Consider the following 21,831-nt stretch of genomic DNA (forward strand, 5'->3'; position numbering starts at 1 on the left):
GGCACACTCTCCCAGATCCTCCCTACCACACACGAGACATTCAGCTGCCTTCCTGGTTTGCCCACGGTGGGACCTTAGCCCAGAAGAAAAGAGCTACTGTGCCATGGAGTCAGGGAAGCTTATTCTAGATACAAGATATAGCAGGTAATCTACTCATTTTTCATCTATACCTATTTGGAGAGTGGAATTTCAAGCAGTCAACTCTCAACCATTCACAGGCAGACACTATTCTTCCACTGGGGGAATCTAGCAAGATCAAATGGGTGGTGAATAGCTTCCAGGTGCCGCCTCAGATCTATCTCCTCCCTCCTTTGCACTCCTTGCTGCCAGGGGAGGTTGGTCTGTATGGGTTGGCTCCCTTGCCTGCTTGAATTTTTAAATTTCTTTTCTTCTGCTTGCTTTGAATATAGTTTGTTATTCTTTTTCAAGTTTCTTAAGGTAGAGGGTTAAGCTATTCACTTCAGAGCTTTCTTTTTTCCTTTTTTAAAAAAAGAGTTATCTATTTATATGTGAGGAAGAGAGTACACAAGTAGGGGGGAGAGGAAGTAGGAGAGGGGAAAGCGGACTCCTTGCTGAGCAGGGAGCCTGACAGGGCGGGAGTCGGGGGAGGCTCTACCTCAGAATCCTGGGATCATGATCTGAGCTGGAGGCAGATACTTAACCCATTGAGCCACCCAGGCATCCCTGCTTTTCTTTTTTTAAATACTGGCATTTATGACTATAAAATTTCTCTCTCAGCATTGTTTTAGCTATATCCTTAAATGATAATATATTCCATTTTCTTTCATCTCCAAATATTTTCCAGTTTCCTTTGTAATTTCTTCTTTGATAAATGATTATTTTGGTGTGTGTGAATTCCAGAGACTTCTGAGTATTCCTAATTTCCTTCTGTTACTGATTCCTAATTGCATTTCATTATGGTTAAAGGATATACTTTGTATGATTTCATTCCTTTCGTATTTATTGAGACCTGTTCTGTGGCCCAGCATATGGTCTATTCTGGAGAATGTTCCATCTGTATTAGGGGAGAATATGTATTCTGTTTTTGTTGGGTAGAATGTTCTGTCAGGTATCTGTTAGTTCTAGTTATTCAAAAAGGTAATGTTTAAATAATAAATGTATTAAATAATAATATGCTACTATAAAGGCAGAAGGAAATAGATTGCTACCATGGTTTTGAACACAACATTGCTTGCCAGAAACAGAAAGATCAAGAAAACAAAAAAATATATATATCATTAAATTCAAACAGGAGATTTTTGCTGCTGAAGTCTCTGAAACTGGGGTCACTCACGGGGGTTAAAAAGGAAAACAGTAGGTTATGTCTTTGAAGCTATTTTCTCACCAGACCATTGTGTTATCTTTGAGCTTAATCAGAGGACTGAATGAGAAGTAAAAAGGAAACTAAGGTTATTTCATTACAAGTCTGCTTAGCTCCTAAAACAATGAATTGTTTTGGCCCCATTTTAGAAACACACCATATAGAAATCTTTCTTTCCAGTTATTTTGCTTAACTGTTCCCAAAGGGCACTCAGTCATGCCCTGAACTACCACAGGATCTAGTGTTGGGTTCCCCAGAAAACTCTAAATAAATTCTGCATCTAACTGGTAAGAATTTATTATGTTCCATTTAAGAAGTTTAAGGGGAGGGGATAGGTGTTCTAAAGCCTTCAAAGCCCCTTTTCTCAGGTAATCTTTTTATTTGATATCCTATCTCTGACTCTGCTTTCTGTCAGTCTAGTCACATGATCTCAGCGACTTCTGCTCTTTTGAACCAAGTTTGTTGTCTTTAGTGAGAGCAGGGCTCTCAGAACTATGCTTAATGAGGTGAAACACCATCAGTTGGTCACTGGTGTTCAAAACAATTCCTAAAACACAAGAATGATGACTTCTTAGAACTCCCTCAACTTCTCTGATGTCTATCAAATGACACTGAATGGACTGAAGCAGGATTTGTGTCAAGTCAGATTCCCAAAGGGGATAGCACTTACTATGAAACATTTGTATTGATTCTTTTGTAAATTCTAGATTAAATCAAGAAATAGAAGAAGAGTTCCATTTCTCATATCATCGTCCATGAAATATCTGAGACCCCAAATCCATAAGAGCTTTTGAATCTCATGGGTTTGATATGCGTTCTTCATTAAAACAGAAAAATAAAACACTGCATTTCAAGGTTACATGCTGGTTACATGACAACAGTATGTCGACTGGAGGAGTTTAAGAATGAATTACCAGTATCGGTAGTGTAGAAGGAATTTATAGCCTGGATTGGCCTAATGACCATGAGTTTCTTAGATACTGTCCTACTCTGAGAATTCTTAATCCATGAAGACAAGCACTAGGGTATATAAATGAAGAAAAAAACTTTTTCATCCAGCTGTATAGCTATGATATACTCCATAATCTAACAACAGTTAGGAAAGCTCATGAGTACTGTATTTTATAAACACTAAAAGAGCAAGGCAAATGTCAACATTTATTGAAATTGCAAGAATATTTTATTCAACACTGACCCACATCCATTGATGACCAGATCCAACCCCTGTCTTCCCACAGGACTCTGATATCGGACTAGAACCAAATTTGCCATCATGCACTTGAATTACTAGTAACTTACCTGCCCTATCTATCTGGCTATCAGCTTCTGAGGAAAAGGGACTAAGTCTCATTCATATTGTATTGTCACCACCTAACACAGTACCTGGTGGACATGGTACACATTGTTGAACTCATCTATCCTGCACCTTGACTTCCCATCTCATTTCTCTTTCTTCATGATGGCTGCTTGCAGTTCAGCATCTAATACGACATAGCGACATTCACTAAAGGAAAGCAGTATCTACCAGGGTCTTCGATCTCTTATTTTATCAAAGATACACCACTTTCTATACTATCTTGGAAATAATACGTTATCATTGAATACAATTACATAAAGCAGAAAGAAACTTTTCATACATAAAACTTCACTGAATGGTGGGGCACCTGGGTGGCTCAGTTGGTTAAGTGTCTGCCTTCACCTCAGGTCATGATCTCTGGGTCCTGGGATCAAGTCCTGCTTTGGGTTCCCTGCTCATCGGGGAGTTTGCTTCTCCCTCTTCCCTGATCTTCTTCCACTTATGCTCTCTCTCTCTCTCAAATAAATAAATAAAATCTTTTAAAAAAGTGGAGTGAGGGGTGCCTGGGTGGCTCAGTAGGTTAAGCCTCTGCCTTTGGCTCAGGTCATGATCCCAGCGTCCTGGGATCGAGACCCACATCGGGCTCTTTGCTCAGTGCACAGCCTGCTTCCCTTCCTCTCTCTCTGCCTGCCTCTCTGTCTACTTGTGATCTCTGTCAAATAAATTAAAAAAGCTTTAAAAAATAAAAAAAAGTGCAGTGAATGGTAAATAAATTAAAGATGCAAAAATTCAGATTTGCATAAAAGATATAGCAAGGGTAGGACAGCACTCACTTGTATTTCAAATGTAACATGTTCTTTAGTGAATATGCAAGTGCATTTCTTTAACTAGTGAGTTCTCCTAGTAAATTTCAAAATTTCTAAAAATGATTCTTTTAGAGGACATGGCTATTATGTAAAGCAGAGCACATATGCAGAAGCACCAGATGTATTGTATTTCCCGGAACTTCACTTCTGGCTTCTTCATAAATAGGACTGAATTCTACACTTAGGGGCCAAAGATCTTAAAAAAAGGGTAGTTTAATAGCTAACCTTCTAGTGATGTGTTATGGTTTACAGAGGCACTCACTGCAGTGAGCTATAAAAGACCATGTTTCCCTGACTCCCAATTTCTAATTTTTTAACTCTATCCCAGTCGACATGACACTCAGAACTTGGCTCTGACGTTCTAAACAACTCTTTGTACCGAAGGCGTTTACACTTCAGACGTGATCTGTTAGAACCCTGCTTTATTATCTGAAATACTCTTGAGACTTACCATTCCTTAAAATACACTTTTCCTCATTTGTCTTGCTCATTATACTCACATTAGGAAAAAATGAAACAGTCTCAGACAAATCCAGGTGTGGTTAAAATTTAAATCGCAGTCGTCATGAATAACAAAAGCTCTGAGAACCACAAGAGATCATTTTCGTTCCTCTCTATTAGCTGATGTGAAGCTTACCCTCGTTGCACCATAAACTGGAATGTAGTTTCCAAAGCTCAAAGAGTTAGTAATGGAAATGATTATTCTCTTAAATGTAGTATATGCTCATTTGCCATTTGCCTGGTACCTAACGCTACTCTCTCTCCATACTCAGCTCTTCAGCTAAACTCACTAGGAATTTTCAAAAAACAGAAATCCACCTTCTAGCTGTGCCGGGCCCAACCGCCAACCCATCATCACCTTGATGGCCAGGCCTGCTGGAGTCAGCTTCTCTGCATTTCGCTCACTGAGGCAGTCTTCTCCCATCAAAGAGGTGAGGTGCTGCAGACACTCGGCGTGTCCCTGCGACGCGGCCACATGTAAGAGATTATTGCCATTTTCGTCGTGAATTTTGTCTAGGTTGTCGGCAGCGAGGTGTGGCTGTTGGGACGGTAAGATTAGACCACTTGAGTCAAGAATCAGAATGAGATGCTGTGGGGGTTTTGCTGTGGACACTGGGAACAAGAGCTGAGTTTCCAGGAGGTCTCGTGGCCATCCTGGGGATCTGAGAAGTCAAAAATTCCCTACGATTAATGCTAATGACTTTCCATCACTTTTTTTGCTATCCTATCCTTTGGAACCCAAGTCCTCAAGGGACTTACCTTCATGGGAGACATGGCGACAGGGCTTGGTCAGCGAGCTCACAGAGGGGCCAAGATGGCTTTCTAAACAACTCCAATGACATTTATGGTAATTGGCACGTTCCCTCTCTGTCTCCTCCACTCGACTGCTAAGTGCTGACAGCCAGACTGTGTTGTATCCTCTGTTGTAGGTTTGTTGAATGAAGGAACTACTTCTCTCCACCATCTGGTCTGCCTCAAATGACGGAGAACTGGCTTTGATCACAAGCTATCTGACAGCTGCCACAACTAGAGCTACCACGGGATTTCTTTCCAGACAATTGAACCCCAAACAAACTCCTGGGGCACCTGGAGGCTATACCTGGCCGTTAGTATTCTCGCCTCTAGTGAAGCTTACTTCTCTGTGTATGACATGGTTGAGAGGGACTGTTGGAAGAGTCGAGAGGTGTTGTCATCAGGGAAACATGAAAACGTGGAATGGGCAGAAGAAAAGAATGAACCAGAGAGAAAAAGAGAGGAAGAGCCAGGAGAAATGGAAAAAGCTATTTTCAGGAGAAAAAAAAAATCTTACTTTTTTGGGGGGGGAAAGTGTTCAAGCCTATCAGCATATGACAACAGTCGGATTTGTGACAAGAGACCAGGCACATGGTACTTATCTCTGCACAGCTTTACCCTAAGTGGAATCACACTGCCAAGATGTGATGATTTTCTCAAGTGAGATTTTAATTAACATCATAGTATCAGCCCAGGCTTGCTACTGTTTGATCCAAGTCTGTAAGCCAGAAAAGAACAATGCAGGCAGATGGGGTGTGATTTCAGTTGAGCTTTCTCTGAGCCGGAGCAGAACAGACTTTTCTTACATCACATTAACTCTGTGACTCGAGTCTTTGGAAAAGCTTCTTCAGGATCCCTGGACTCGCAGCACTGGAACTGAGTAAAAACTCCATGGAGGTCAGAGGGCAACTAAGCTCTAGGGGAAGCTTCTATCTGCAAATGCTTTCAAACTTCCTGGTCCAAGTCTTCTGAATAATGATCAGGATAAAACAGAAGACGCTCTGTCCATGTTATGTGGCAAGCCCACCATCAGCAAGGAACTGACGTCCCCACAAGTAACTGAGTGACAGCACGGGGACCCGTTCGAACACGGGAAAGAAGGACATTAAGATTCACGTGAAAGCAAGGGCTGAACTTTGTTTTGTTTTTGTTTAGATAATGGGTCCTATTCCTGTCAGATTTATGCACAGTTAAAGTGGAATAACATTCCTTCTCCAGCCGTTGGTTTCCCCCCTGTATTAATCTCCTACCTTTGCATTTTAAAATTCAGAAGGCACATCCCCTAACTCAAGCTATGAGTAAAGATGAAGCCAGAAAGGAACAAACGCTCACCAATGAAACCAAAGCCAATGAAACCAGTCTTCAGAAGATGGACTTAGATCACACTTACCAGGAGAGAGATCTGTCCTTCCTTAACAATGTTCAAGATGCTTTTCGCTTTTTTCAGATGCTCACTCCTTTCTTCTGGGCCCTGGGAGCTGGTCCAGTTCCCACTCCCGATGGGCTCTTCTAGTTTGGGCTCCGTGGCTGCGGACTGCAGATGGAAGGCCCTGAGCTGACAGTCTGGCACTACCTTCTCGCGTTTTCGACCCGGAGCATCATTAAAGGTCTTGTTGAGGAAGTCCTTATTCTGGTTCTCGGGCTCGTAGGCGGAGCCACACTTCACCAGTGCAGTTGAGTTCTCAGACTCTTCAGCAGAGAGCTTTTGCTGGTCGCGGGCGACGGACGACGTTTTTCTCAGCTGAGGGCTTTTCACAGGTGAAAGAACACAGAACGGGGTCGTGTTGGCTGGAGAACTCTCAGCACTGCCAGGAGAGCAGGCTTTGCCAGAAAGGCCATTGATGGTGGTGCACAAACCCAAAATTCTCTTCTCTGGAGTCACCTTAGTGTAAGAGGCAAGCTGTTGACTGGATTTAATGTAAGGCACATCCAGAATCTCATCCATATCAAGGTCATAGTGCTCCAGTTCCCCCAGCAAGGTGCTGGGCTCGGTGCTCTTACTTTGGGGACCGCTGTCTCCATCTCCAGGGCTGAGCTCTTCGGTTTGGGGACCTGGGTCGGAATCACCCCCTTTCTGGTACTCCACCTTCTGGTTCTTCTGGTCATCGCTTTCATTGTTCTCCAGAGTCTCTGGCTGGTGCTTTAGCGGGGAAACTCGCTTCACGGGACGGAACTTACTGTACACGTCGGCGATTCCCGTGGGTTTCTGTGTGTTTGTAATGAGGGCCGACACGCTGCAATTCCAGCCGGAGCTCGAAACTGTTTAGAAATACATACAAGAGGAGAGTATTACATTGAAATGCCAAAGGTATCTTGGCCATGAAGGCAGGCATAGTCCACTCACGTTACGTTCAAAGAAAGCCCCTGCCTGAGGGGACAACCTTGAGAGAACGTGTACGGTAAACCAAACAGTTCATGCTGACTTCTGGAAAACAGTGAGTGATAAAAGTTATGGCCTATTGGCTCAAAATTAATGAAAATACTAATCATAGAAAAAGCAGACTGCTGAAACAAACAAGCAAGCCAACCAATCAAGATTTTTAGACTCATTCCCTGGATGGGTATACCTCTTTGGAATGATTAGGATACTCTTCATGACCTTGGAAAACAGAAATGAGAGGTTGGATCCTCTGTGTTAAATGAACTTCCAAAGTAGTTTGGGGAGAGAAGGGATGTGTGCACACACACACACACACACACACACTCACACACACATGCATACATACATATATGTATATCCCTAAAGTTTAAGAAGTCCCACATAGAAAAGGGGTAAATTACTTAATATTGGGCAAACTGAAACTGTGACCCATTGGATGACTGTCCTCCACAGATGGTTATCCCAGAGAACCACCATTCAGGGGCATTTCCCAGTGCTCTCTGGAAAATGACACAGCAACGTCATGTATTAACACTTCACAACAGAACATGCTGTGAGATTCAAGGGTGTCCTCCAATGTTGGCAAAGCTGGGAACAACCAGGAGGAGAAGGAGCTGCAAAGGGAGAGAAGGGAGGCCGAGATGGGCACGTTAGTGAGCATTTTTCTTTCTTCTCATTTATCTGCAAAGCTTCGATTAAGATGGTCTGGTTTGCCTTTGAGAGAGCGTCTGGTAGACACAGAGTGTGTGTGAAACAATGCATCTGGAAGTTAAAGAGAACACCATCTCTCTGGGTTAGCCTAATGGAAGATAACCCTGTGCCTTCTGGCACAGGAACAATAGTCTCCTCCCTCATGATGATTCTGCTTCCTCTCTGGGACACTCTCTTGACTAGACCACTGACCCAGCTCCCTTGAAAACTTGGGAGACCTCTGATTTATAGCCTCCTCCCCTTACACTTACATTTACACCATCCCCCTTTTACAGTGGAGGGGAGGTTTTAGCACATGCCCTCCAACTAGGGGCCTCCCATCTCGTTCTCCTTTTTCTGGAACAACAACAGGTAGGAAGTATTTAATCCCAAAGCATGGTCTTGTGTCCATTCTTTGCTACTGGACACAACCAAAAAAGAAAGAGAGAGGTGGGGTGAATTCAGCCCTGTAACTTCTAGGACAGTCCCTGGCTACCACAGTTCTGGGGTGAAAGTGGCGTTAAAGTTATTAAAAGTTCCCCAAATTTAGATCACTGGTCAGTCTTGTTCCTATTGGGAAGTGTTCTAAAAGGATTCAGAGAAAGTTCTGGAAGCAAGCTAAGGAGGTGAAAGGAACTATTCTGAGCCAGAATACTATGTAACTGTGGGTGGATGGGGTCTTACCTCCAAACAGACCATAATTTGGCATGGGGTTTTCCAGAGGGTCTGCACTAAATGGTCTAGTTCCAAGACCATTAAAATCTATGAAGAGGATCCTATAAGCTGTGGAGGGAGGCCTGGATTCTGTCCAGTAAGGAACAGGTATTAACAAGGAATGCTCCAAAATGGAAGAAAGGTATCTGGATGCTGCTGAGCTGCTGCTTCTCTTCCCTTTCGCTGGCTCTGGTTCTAAGCTGTACATAGTACTTGGCGCAAATTAACAAATGCTAGTATTTGAATTTGAATCTCACTTTGTGCAACGCATTAAATCTCCTTGTAAATGCCCGAAGCGCATCATTCTGAGGGATTTACAGCTTAATATCACAGGGGACAAAAGTCCTGTTAATAAACTCAGAGGAGTGATAATCACCAATGAGAGCTGGGCTTTCTAAAGTTATTTATGAAATGTAAATATGCAAAGGCAAAAACTAATTCCAGTTGGTCCATTATAAATTTAAAAGGTTTCCTATCCTTTATAGGTCTATTTTTCCCCAAAAATGTGAAGCTATGAAAAATTGTCTGCCAGAAATTTCTGCCAAGCTTTCCTCTCTTCCTTTCAAGAACACATGGTTACTTATTTCAAACAGCAGAGAGATAGCGGATGTAAAGTTTATAATGTATAAATATGCCTTTAATTTTATCCATCAGTTTTTCTGAAATGCTTAAAATACAGTGGCCAACATATGTGTGTGTGTTTATGTGTGTGTGTGTGTATTTATACACATATATACTCCTTGACATTTCAGAGATACATACTTATTATTAGGGATGGTATTTGCTAATATTTTGCCAATTACCTTGATTCCTTTGGAACTTCTTGAAAACGTGCATCTCAGGAGGTAATAAACAATTTTTAAAGTCACATAATTTAGTGGACCAATACAACGAGTGCATTGTACCAATCTATTTAGGTATTGTATAAGGTCGTGGGTTCAAAGGGCTACTCTTTTATGTTGGCTTTATTTACATGTGAAATTTTTTCCAAGTGATACAGGGAAATGGATACCATATGTTTCCCAGCTGTTTTGTACTGACAGGAGCCATTAAGAATGCTCTATGGAAATGAATTCTGTCTGAGTCTTATGAAAACACTTCTTTCCACAGATGGGTCTAGAGACTGAAGAAGGAGCATCAATGTTAGGCTTGTTGTCCTTCCTTTTCTTCAAACCTGATTCTTTTGTAAGCTCAGAGTGAAATCTACACTTTCTAGTCTGTGTCCTGTTGATCAGGAACAAAAAATTCCCAGTTACATGAAACTGATTGTTCAAGAGGGTCTGATGAGAATGTTCCAATTCGTTACTACATATACTCATCTGAGAAGGAAGGGCAAGTTTATGCTATACATAAGACAAAACTTGAGATTATTTCTCCTGAGCTGGGAAAATGAGCATTTTAACTACAACATAGGAAAAGGGGCTTCTAATGACTGACAAGGTTTTAATTTCCAATTTTATGAGGCTACCCCGAATTTCATTTATATTGTTGTTCTGCACCAACACCATCATCAATTTCTAAAAACACATGAAGACAAATTTCAGATTTTGCTTACTAAGGAAGTTTTGAGATTAAGTTTTTTTCTGGAAATCATGAATAAAGGCCTCATATGTTAAGCTTTAAATCCCTGAAAATTTTATCCATTCTCTTATTAGATCTTTACAAGCTCTATGAGAACAGGGTCTGTGTCTAATTTATCTCTCTACCCCTAAAAGCACTCAGTAAATTGCTTTATAGAAAGAGGTTCTTAAAGAGTTTTTGGTTGTATGGATTCATTTCTAACATCTTATGAAAGTAAATATGTCTAGTATACCTTGAACTTGTCTACCTGCTTATGTTACAAATTTTCTGAAATGGTCATTAAGTAAATTCAAGTGTTTCTGAGGCCAATTGATAGGCCACTGGGGTCTCTTCCAGACTCGCTGGCATTGGGACTGTCTCTAAGTTCCAGCAGGGTGGTTTCCAGTGGCCTGCTTGCTGACCTTCCCCTCTCTGCTGTATCCTCAGTGAACATTTGATGTGAGCCTAGGATGGGTGCATATTTGTCACAGGCAGCACATTCCAAAGCAAGGAATCTTAACACTCTCATCCCTTATTTGCTCCCTCCCTCCTTGCCACTCACCAAGTACACATACTCTACTACTATCTCTTCTTTGTAAACGTGGCCTGGGTCATGTGACCACAGTCACATGAGACCACATGAGACCACAGTCTCCCAAACAATCCTGCTGGGGAGCATCACCGGCCCTTCTCTTTCCTTGACCTGCATCGCTCATTCCTTCCGGGCACCAACTCCTGCTGTGGCCAGATCACAGATTTTTCTCAAATCTGGTCCCTCTTTTTCATCCTGTTATGCTGACTGGACCATACGGGAATCCTTGCACATCCTCTACAAAGTTCTAGCTTACTTCTCTGGTCTCCTTTTCTAGTCCTGAATCATCACTCTCCATGAAGGTCTAATTTTGCCACTTCTTAGCTCTGAATCCTCAGCTAGCCCAGTACGGCCTATGACATGTCCCCCTGCGTAGCATGCATATCCCTGCAGTATCAAACATGGTACACAGGAACCATGCTGAACACTCTTGACTTAAAGAACCATGTGTTGTTCAACTCTCTTTCCTCCCCCTTATTCATTCGAGGAGTCTCAGTTTAGTGCTACAGTGAATTTAACTCCTCTCCCAAACCTACCATCTCCCTTTAAAATAATGAAACTATAAGCCTCAGGCTCAGAGACTTTGAAAAGCAAAGAGTTAACAGGAATGTTTTATTTTAATCACATTTGTTTTAATGGTGACCTTGAATTGACTGCAAGTGATCTTGGTTTTATTTATTTATTTATTTAAGATTTTATTTATTTCAGAGAGAGAGCATGCACACAAGTGGGGTAAGGGGAAGAGGGAGAAGCAGACTCCCCATTGTGCAGGGAGTCCGACCTGGGGCCCAATCCCAGCACTCCAGGATCATGACCTGAGCCGAAGGCAGACGCTTAACTGACTGAACCACCCAGGCACCCGTGACATTGATTTTCTATTTACAATACTGGTGTTCTAGCTACTTGAAAACAGGTTATGTTTCAAAATAAGACATTCGAGGAAAATGTTAAACAAATAACAGTACAAGTAGTTTACAAGGAGAGCAAAAATAACATAAGGCAGCTTTGGATATAACACATATTGTGGAAATAATACTTAAATTACTAAGGTTTGGGAAACTGTCACTCAGGATAGTAACTAAATTCCTCAGCATAAGATGCGTATTTTTCGGAGGAGTCAAGATGGCAGAGAAGTAGCAGGCTGAGATGACATCAGGTAGCAGGAGATCAGCTAGATAGCTTATCTAACCATTGTGAACACCTACAAATCCAATGGGGAACTAAAGAGAAGAAGAGCAACAATTCTAGAAACAGAAAACCAATCACTTTCTGAAAGGTAAGACCTGTGGAGAAGTGAATCCAAAGCGCCGGGAAGATAGACTGCAGGGGGAGGGGCCGGCTCCCGGCAAGCAGTGGAGCAACAGAGCACAAAATCAGGACTTTTAAAAGTCTGCTCCACGGAGGAACATTGCTCCAGAGGCTAAACTGGGGGGAAGCCCATGTGTGGTCACCCTAATCCCAGGTCCCGTGGGGTCACAGAAGGACCGGGGGTGTCTGAGTGTCGCAGAGCTCACAGGTATTAGAGTGGGGAAGCCGGCTACAGCAACAAAGCCGAGGAGTGAGCTCTTAGCTCAGGGTTACCTTGAACTGGTCACAGGCTGGGTGAGTTCGGAGGGTGGCTGAAGGCCACGGAGGTGGAAGCGACCAGGCGCTTTTCTCCAAGTGCGAGCGATTGAGCGCTTTCCTCCAAGCGTGACCAGAGGCCAGGGAGACGGGGGCAGTTGGGCACTTTTCTCTGAGAGCGCACTGAGGAGTGGAACCCTGAGGTCTCGGCTCCTCCGGGCCAGAGATTGGGAGGCCTCCATCTTCATTCCTGTCCTCAGGAACTCTACAGAAAGTTCTCAGGGAGCAAAAGCTCCTGAAAGCAAACCCTAGCAGATTACTTAGCCCGGCCCCTGGTAAAGGTGGTGCTATTCTGCCTGGGGCAAAGACCCTTGAGAATCACTACAACAGGCCCCTCCCACAGAAGATCAACAAGAAACCCAGCCAAGACCAAGTTCACTCACCAAGGAGAACAGCGGAATTCCAGAGGAGGAGAAAGCAAATCTTATCGGGACAAAATGGCAAGGTGGAAAAACTCACCAGAAAAAAAAGAACAAGAGGCAGTACCGAAGGCTGGGGACCTAATAAATACAGACATTGGTAATAGGACAGATCTAGAGTTCAGAATGACGATTCTCAAGGTTCTAGCCAGGTTCCAAAAAGGCATGGAAGATATTAGAGAAACCCTCTCCGGAGAGATAAAAGCCCTTTCTGGAGAAATAAAAGAACTAAAATCTAACCAAGTTAAATAAAAAAAGCTATCAATGAGGTACAATAAAAAATGGAAGCTATTATTGCTAGGATAAATGAGGCAGAGGAAAGAATTAGTGACATAGAAGACCAAATGACCGAGAATAAAGAAGCTGAGCACAAGAGAGACAAACAAATACTGGACCACGAGGAGAGAATTCGAGAAATAAGTGACACCATAAGACGACACAACAATAGAATAATTGGGATTCCAGAAGAAGAAGAAGAGAGAGGGGAGCAGAAGGTATATTGTGGAGAATTATTGTAGAGAATTTCCCTAATATGGCAAAGGGAACAAACATCAAAATCCAGGAGATGCTAAGAATGCCCCTCAAAATCAATAAAAATAGGTCCACACTTCATCACCTGATAGTAAAACTTACAAGTCTTAGCGACAAAGAGAAAATTCTGAAAGCAGCCCGGGAAAAGAAGTCTGTAACATACAAGGGTAAAAACATTAGATTGGCAGTGAACCTATCCACAGAGACCTGTCAGGCCAGAAAGAACTGGCATGATATATTCATAGCACTAAACGAGAAAAACATGCAGCCAAGAATACTATATCCAGCTAGGCTATCATTGAAAATAGAAGGAGAGATAAAGAGCTTCCAGGACAAACAAAAACAAAGTATTTGCAAACACCAAACCTACTCTACAGGAAATATTGAAAGGGGTCCTCTAAGCAAAGAAGGACCCTAAAAGTAGTAGATCAGAAAGAAACAGAGACAATATATAGTAACAGTCACCTTACAGGCAATACAATGGCACTAAATTCATATCTCTCAGCAGTTACCCTGAATGGAAATGGGCTAAATGCCACAATCAAAAGACACAGGGTATCAGAATGGATAAAAAAAACAAAACCCATCAATATGTTGCCTACAAGAAACTAATTTTAGACCCGAAGACACCTCCAGATTTAAAGTGAGGGGGTGGAAATCAATGTACCATGCTAATGGACATCAGAAGAAAGCAGTGGTGGCAATCCTTAAATCAGATCAATTATATTTTAAGCCAAAGACTATAATAAGAGATGAGGAAGGACACTATATCATACTCAAAGGGTCTGTCCAACAAGAAGACCTAACAATTTTAAATATCTATGCCCCTAACATGGAAGCAGCCAACTATATAATCCAATTAATAACAAAATCAAAGAAATACATCAACAATAATACAATAATAGTAGGGGACTTTAACACTCCCCTCACTGAAATGGACTGATCATCTAAGCAAAAGATCAATAAGGAAATAAAGGCCTTAAATGACACACTGGACCAGATGGACATCACAGATATATTCAGAACATTCCATCCCAAAGCAATAGAATTTACATTCTTTTCTAGTGCACATGGAACATTCTCCAGAATAGATCTCATCCTGGGTCATAAATCAGGTCTCAACCAGTATCAAAAGATTGGGATCATTATTTTCAGACCACAATGCTCTGAGACTAGAACTCAATCACAAGAGGAAATTTGGAAAGAACCCAAATACATGGAGACTAAACAGCATCCTTCTAAAAAATGAATGTGTCAACCAGGAAATTAAAGAAGAATTGAAAAAATTCATGGAAACAAATGATAATGAAAACACAATGGTTCAAAATCTGTGGGACACAACAAAAGCAGTCCTGAGAGGAAAATATATAGTGGTACAAACCTTTCTCAAGAAACAAGAAAGGTCTCAAATACACAACCTAACCCTACACGTAAAGGAGCTGGAGAAAGAACAACAAAGAAAGCCTAAACACAGAAGAAGAGAAATCATAAAGATCAGAGCAGAAATCAATGAAATAGAAACTAAAAAAACAATAGAACAAATCAATGAAACTAGGAGCTGGTTCTCTGAAAGAATTAATAAGATTGACAAACCCCTGGCCAGACTTATCAAAAAGAAGAGAGAAAGGACCCAAATAAATAAAATCATGAATGAAAAAGGAGAGATCACAACCAACACCAAAGAAATAAAAAAAATTATAAGAACAGACTATGATCAACTCTACACCAATAAATTCGACAATCTGGAAGAAATGGATACACTTCCAGAGACATATAAACTACCACAACTGAACCAGGAAGAAATAGAAAACCTGAACAGACCCACAACCAGTAAGGAGATTGAAACAGTCATCAAAAATCTCTAAACAAACAAAAGCGCCAGACGGCTTCCCAGGGGAATTCTACCAATCATTTAAAGAAGAATTAATTCCTATTCTCCTGAAACTGTTCCAAAAATAGAAATGGAAGGAAAACTTCCAAACTCATTGAATGAGGCCAGCATCACCTTGATCCCAAAACCAGACAAGGATCCCATCAAAAAAGAGAATTACAGACCAATATCCTTGATGAACATAGATGCGAAAATTCTGACCAAAATACTGGCCAATAGGATCCACAGTACATTAAAAGGATTACTCACAATGACCAAGTGGGATTTATTCCAGGGCTGCAAGGTTGGTTCAACATCCGCAAATCAATCAATGTGGTACAATACATTAATAAAAGAAAGAAGAACCATATGATACTCTCAGTAGATGCTAAAAAAGCATTTGACAAAGTACAGCATCCCTTCCTGATTAAAACTCTTCAAAGTGTAAAGATAGAGGGCACATACCTCAATATGATCAAAGCCATCTATGAAAAAACCCCTGAAAATATCATTCTCAATGGAGAAAAACTGAAAGCTTTTCCGCTAAGGTCAGGAACACGGCAAGGATGTCCGTTATCACCACTGCTGTTCAACATAGTACTAGAAGTCCTAGCCTCAGCAATTAGACATCAAATAGAAATTAAAGGCATCCAAATCGGCAAAGAAGAAGTCAAACTATCACTCTTTGCATATGATATGATACTATATGTGGAAAACCCAAAAGGCTCCACTCCAAAACTGCTAGAACTTATACAGGAATTCAGTAAAGTGTCAGGATATAAAGTCAATGCACAGAAATCAGTTGCATTTCTCTATACTAACAATAAGACAGAAGAAAAAGAAATTAAGGAGTCAATCCCATTTACAATTGCACCCCAAACCATAAGATACCTAAGAATACACCTAACCAAAGAGGCTAAGAATCTATACTCAGAAAACTATAAAGTACTCATGAAAGAAATTGAGGAAGACACAAAGAAATGGAAAAATGTTCCATGCTCATGAATTGGAAGAACAAATATTGTGAAAATGTCTATTCTACCTAAAGCAATCTACACATTTAATGAAATACCTATCAAAATCCCATCCAATTTTTTCAAAGAAATAGAACAAACAATCCTAAAATTTATCTGGAACCAGAAAAGACCTTGAATAGCCAAAAGAATACTGAAAAAGAAAGCCAAAGTTGGTGGCATCACAATTCCAGACTTCAAGCTCTATTAAAAAGCTGTCATCAAGACAGTATGGTACTGGCACAAAAACAGACACATAGATCAATGGAACAGAATAGAGAGCCCAGAAATAGACCCTCAACTCTATGGTCAACTAACCTTCGACAAAGCAGGAAGGAATGTCCAATGGAAAAAAGACAGCCTCTTCAACAAATGGTGCTGGGAAAATTGGACAGCGACATGCAGAAAAATGAAATTAGACTATTTCCTTACACCACACACAAAAATAGACTCAAAATGGACGAAGGACCTCAATGTGAGAAAGGAATCCATCAAAATCCTTGAGGAAAACACAGGCAGCAACCTTTTTGACCTCAACGGCAGCAACTTCTTCCTAGGAACATCGCCAAAGACAACAGAAGCAAGGGCAAAAATGAACTATTGGGATTTCATCAAGATCAAAAGCTTTTGCACAGCAAAGGAAACAGCTAACAAAACCAAAAGACAACTGACAGAATGGGAGAAGATATTTGCAAGCGACATATAAGATAAAGGGTTAGTATCCAAAATCTATAAAGAGCTTATGAAACTCAACACCCAAAGAACAAATAATCCAATCAAGAAATGGGCAGAGGACATGAACAGACATTTGGGCAAAGAAGACATCCAGATGGCCAACAGACACATGAAAAAATGCTCCATATCAGTCAGCATCAGGGAAATACAAATCAAGACCACAATGAGATACCACCTCACACCAGTCAGAATGGCTAAAATTAACAAGTCAGGAAATGACAGATGCTGGTGAGGAGGGGGAGAAAGGGGAACCCTCCTACACCGTTTGTGGTTCAACCACTCTGGAAAACAACATGGAGGTTCCTCAGAAAGTTGAAAATAGAGCTACCCTATGACCCAGCGATTGCACTACTGGGTATATATCCTAAAGATACAAACGTGGTGCTCTGAAGGGGCATGTGCACCCGAATGTTTATAGCAGCAATGTCCACAACAGCCAAACTATGGAAAGAACCTAGATGTCCATCAACAGATGAATGGATAAAGAAGATGTGGTATATGTACACAATGGAATACTATGCAGCCATCAAAAGGAATGAAATCTTGCCATTTGCGACGAAGTGGATGGAACTAGAGGGTATCATGCTTAACGAAATAAGTCAATTGGAGAGACAACTATCATATGATCTCCCTGAAATGAGGAAGTGGAGATGCAATTGGGGGGGGTTGGGGGGTAGGAAAAGAAGAAATGAAAGAAGGTGGGATTGGGAGGGAGACAAACCATAAAAGACTCAATCTCAAAAAACAGATGAGGGTTGCTGGGGGGAGGTGGTACGAGAGAGGGTGGTGGGGATATGGACATTGGGGAGGGTATGTGCTATGATGAGTGCTGTGCAATGTGTAAACCTGGCCATTCACAGACCTATACCCCTGGGGATAAAAATACATTATATGTTTATTTAAAAAAATAAATTAAGTAATAAAAAAAGATGCAGATTTTTCTTTTTACAGGCATACCTCAGAGATCTTGCAGGTTCAATTCCAAACTGCTGTGATAAGGGGAAAATATTAGCTAAAAATATTAGCTAAAATATTTAGCTAAATATTAGCTAAAAATATTGTATTACTGAAAAATACTAACCATCATCTGACCTTTTAGCAAGTCATCTTTTGGCCAATGGAGGGTCTTGCCTTGATGCAGATGGTTGCTGACCCATCACGGTGGTGGGTGCTGGGGTGGCCTTGGCAATTTCTTAAAGTAATACAACGATGACATTAGCTATATCAATAGATTCACTAACAATTCCTTGGTAGCATGTGATGTTGTTTGATAGCATTTACCCAACAGTTGAATTTCTTTCAAGTTTGGACACAGTCCTCTCAAACCCTGCCACTGTTGCAGCAATCAAGTTTATGTCCTGTTCTAAATCCTCTGTTGTCCTTTCATCAATCTTCACAGCACCTTCCTCAGGAGTAGATTCATCTTTGCACATCCATAAGAAGCCACTTATCATCCATTCAAGTTTTATCATGAGATGGCAGCAATTCAATCGCATCTTCAGGCTCTACTTCTAAGTCTAGTTCTCTTCTATTTCCACCACATCTGTAATGACTTCCTCCACTGAAGTCTTGAACCCTTCAAGCTCATCCATGAGAAGTGGAATCAACCTCTTCCAAACTTCTGTGAATGTTGGTATTTGTACCTCTTCTCATGAATTATAGATATGCTTTATTTATCTAGAATGTGACTCCTTTCCACAAGGTTTTCAACTTACTTCGCCGAGAACCATCAGAGCAATCACTATCCATGGCAGCTCTAGCCTTCCAAAATGTGTTTCTTTAACAATAAGACTTGAAAGTCAATATGACTCCTTGATCCATGGGTTGCCGAATGAATGTTGTGTTAGCAGGCATGAAAACAACATTGTCATTGTCCATCTCCACCAAAGCTCTTGGGTGACCAGGTATATGGTCAATGAGCAGTGATACTTTGAAAGAAAAAAATTTTTTTCCCTGACTGGTAGAAGTTAACTTAAAATATTCAGTAAACCATGTTGTAAACAGATGTGCTGTCCTGTGGGTTTTGTTGTTGCATTCTTAGGGCACAGGCAGAGAACATTTAGCAAAATTCTTAAGGGCCCTAGGATCTTCAGAATGGCAAATGAGCACTGGTTTCAACTTAAAGTTTCGAGCTACATGAGCTCTTAACAGGAGAGTCACCTGTCCCTTGAAGCCAGAACCTGATTTCTTCTCCCTAGCTATAAAAGTCCAAGACAGCACCTTCTTCTGACAGAGGGCTGTTTCATCTACACTGAAAATCTGTTGTCTGGTGGAGCCACCTTCATGAATGGTCTTAGCTAGATCTTCTGGAGAACTTGCTGTAGCTTCTACATCAGCATAAGCTGCTTCTCCCTTCCCCACTTTCTGTTAACAAAAACAGCTTCTTTCCTTAAGTTTCAAAAACCAACATCTACTAGCTTCCAACTTTTCTTCTGCAACTTCCTCACCTCTCTCGCCTCCACAGAATTGAAGAAAGTTAAGAGCCTGCTCTCCATGAGGCTTTGGCTCAAGGCAACGTTGTGGCTGCTTTGATCTTCTAATGGGACTACTAAACTAAGACTCTCTCCATATCAGCAGTAAGGCTGTTCTGCTTTCTTATCATTTGTGTGTTCACTGGAGCAGCGCTTTTAATTTCCTTTAAAAATTTTTCTTTTGCCTTCACAACCTGACTGTTGGGTGCAAGAGACCTAGCTTTCAGCCTGTCCTAGCTTTGAATCATGCCTTTCTCGCTAAATGTAATCCTTTCTAGCTTTTAACCTGAAGTAGAGATGTGCAACTCTTCTTTCACTTAAAGCCTGCGAGGTCCTTATAGAATCACTGACTGGCCTAATTTCAATACTGGGGAGACTCAGGGAACAGAGAGGCCCGAGAAGAGGGAGATGGGAAAACGGCTAGTGGTGGAGTAGTCAGTACGCACACAGCCTTTATCGATTAAATTTGCCATCTGATATGGGTGTGGTTCATGAGCTCCAAAACAATTAAAAGAGTAGCAGCAAAGATCATGGGTCATCAATCAACCTCACGCACATAGTACGAATGAAAAAAATTTAAAAATTGTGAGAATGACCAAGATGAGACAGAGACATGAAGTGAGCAAATGCTCTTGGGAAAATGGCGCAGAGAGACTTGTTTGACCGCATTGCCACAAACCTTCAATTTGTAAAAAAGAAAATAAATCAATAAAAATGCAATATTTGAAAGGCATGAGGGAAATGAGGCGCAATAAGACGAGGTATGCCTGTGTTTATTTTCTAATTTATCTTCTCATTGAAGCACCCATCATCCCACATTACTAATTTCTCCCTGCACCCTCCATTGCTAAACTCCCCATTTCTAGACACACCACGTTCTTCCTTCAACACTCCTGCCTTTGGGCAAGATCCCCGTCTTCCAACAATGCCCTGACTGCTTTCTCTGCACGAGATGAGGCTCATCTGAGGAGATTCCCCTCGGGGTGACTGACTCTCCCAGGAAACCCTTACTCCCTGCTTCTCAGTGCCCTGAGATATACTTGCCCATACCAAGAGTTAGATATTTATGAAGCTCTTTTGCAACTCTTCACACCAGCATCTGTCTCACCGTCTATCTTGAGAGTTCCTCTCAGGCAAAGACTGCTCATGAACCTCCTTATGTTTCCAATCAGCCATCTGTCTGGCCTAGCTAGCATCTCACAGATATGGGGGCCCAGTGGCTTATCTTCTAATGAATGAATGAATAAAGGGGGGAGGGTGGAAGGAAAGGAAGAAAAGAATACTCTAAAGATGCAAAGTACAGTCCACATTGTTAACAATGAGTCACCCTTGCCACATTAGGGGCACATCGTGTTGAACATTTCAAAGGCAGAGTTAGCAACGTATTGAAGACAGTCAGACATTTCGAAGATGTGCTGCATATGGAAATATTTTCATATGTTTCCTACAATAGGTTCCAGGCCTTGATTTCTTCATGTGTAAAATAAAAGGGTTAGACTATATGATTGCTAAGACCTGATCCATCTCTAAATTTCTATGACTATATGGAATGTCTACAAATAACAGGGCTCTTTCTTCTAAGTGACTCACTATGAAACACTATAATTCTTCTGGATCCATGTCTTTCAACAGATCCTTACAAATTTATAATTATGAGGCTAAGCTGATTGCTGACACAGAACAACTCGTTGGCTCTTGGGACTGATAAATTAGTATTTTCTTAGGAAGATAATGTACAGTTTGCTATGCCATCAGTGGATCCAATTTTCGAGAACGAACGTCAATGCTGGCTCCCCAGATGCCTATTTATTTTACTTCTAAATATGGAGTTATGTGTCCCTATTAGAAAATTAGCTTTAGACATCAAGAAGAGAAAGAAAAGGGGTCTGTCTTTAGGATAAAATAATGTTTCCCTACATTTTACTGTCAAAGTTAAATGAATTCTATTTTCCAAGAGAAACAAAATGGTCAGTTTTACTTGTAATTGCCTCAAAATGTACATTAACCACACACGCCACATCTATAGTTGCCAAAGTCCAGGCACCTTCAAGGACATACCTGTTAAGTTCTCCAACATTCCATCTGCTTCTATTTTTACACCGAAGAGAAGGACATTATGAAAGACTGGGAGTCGGGGCACCTCAGCGGGTTAAAGCCTCTGCCTTCGGTTCAGGTCATGATCCCAGGGTCCTGGGATTGAGCCCCACATCGGGCTCCCTGCTCAGCAGGGAGCCTGCTTCCTCCTCTCTCTCTCTCTCTCTCTCTCTCTCTCTCTGCCTGCCTCTCTGCCTACTTGTAATCTCTGTCAAATAAATTAATAAAATTTAAAAAAAAAGACTGAGAGCGTCAGCATTAGTCATGAGTTTCCTTAAACTACTGTAAACTTAAATCTGTAGTGGGTTCACTTCTTGCAAACACCTCAGGCTCTGGAAGGAATGGTGACAGGTGACTCATAC

The 21,831-nt window shown here is 41.3% G+C and overlaps 1 protein-coding gene across 5 annotated transcripts in view; it reads right to left on the reverse strand.

Annotated features, from left to right (window-relative positions):
- The window catches only part of SNCAIP (synuclein alpha interacting protein), a 156,224-nt gene that overhangs the window by 32,489 nt on the left and 101,904 nt on the right, over window positions 1–21,831 (reverse strand). For all 5 annotated transcript variants that reach the window (XM_059175749.1, XM_059175751.1, XM_059175752.1 and 2 more), the window contains exons 4-5: window positions 6,168–7,036; window positions 4,344–4,523 (exon numbers count right to left, since the gene is read on the reverse strand). In XM_059175749.1, coding sequence (XP_059031732.1) covers window positions 4,344–4,523; window positions 6,168–7,036 — 1,049 coding nt within the window. The remainder of the gene's footprint in view (window positions 1–4,343; window positions 4,524–6,167; window positions 7,037–21,831) is intronic.

Source organism: Mustela lutreola, chromosome 5, assembly GCF_030435805.1.
Source record: "Mustela lutreola isolate mMusLut2 chromosome 5, mMusLut2.pri, whole genome shotgun sequence".
NCBI classification, from domain to species: Eukaryota; Metazoa; Chordata; class Mammalia; order Carnivora; family Mustelidae; genus Mustela; species Mustela lutreola.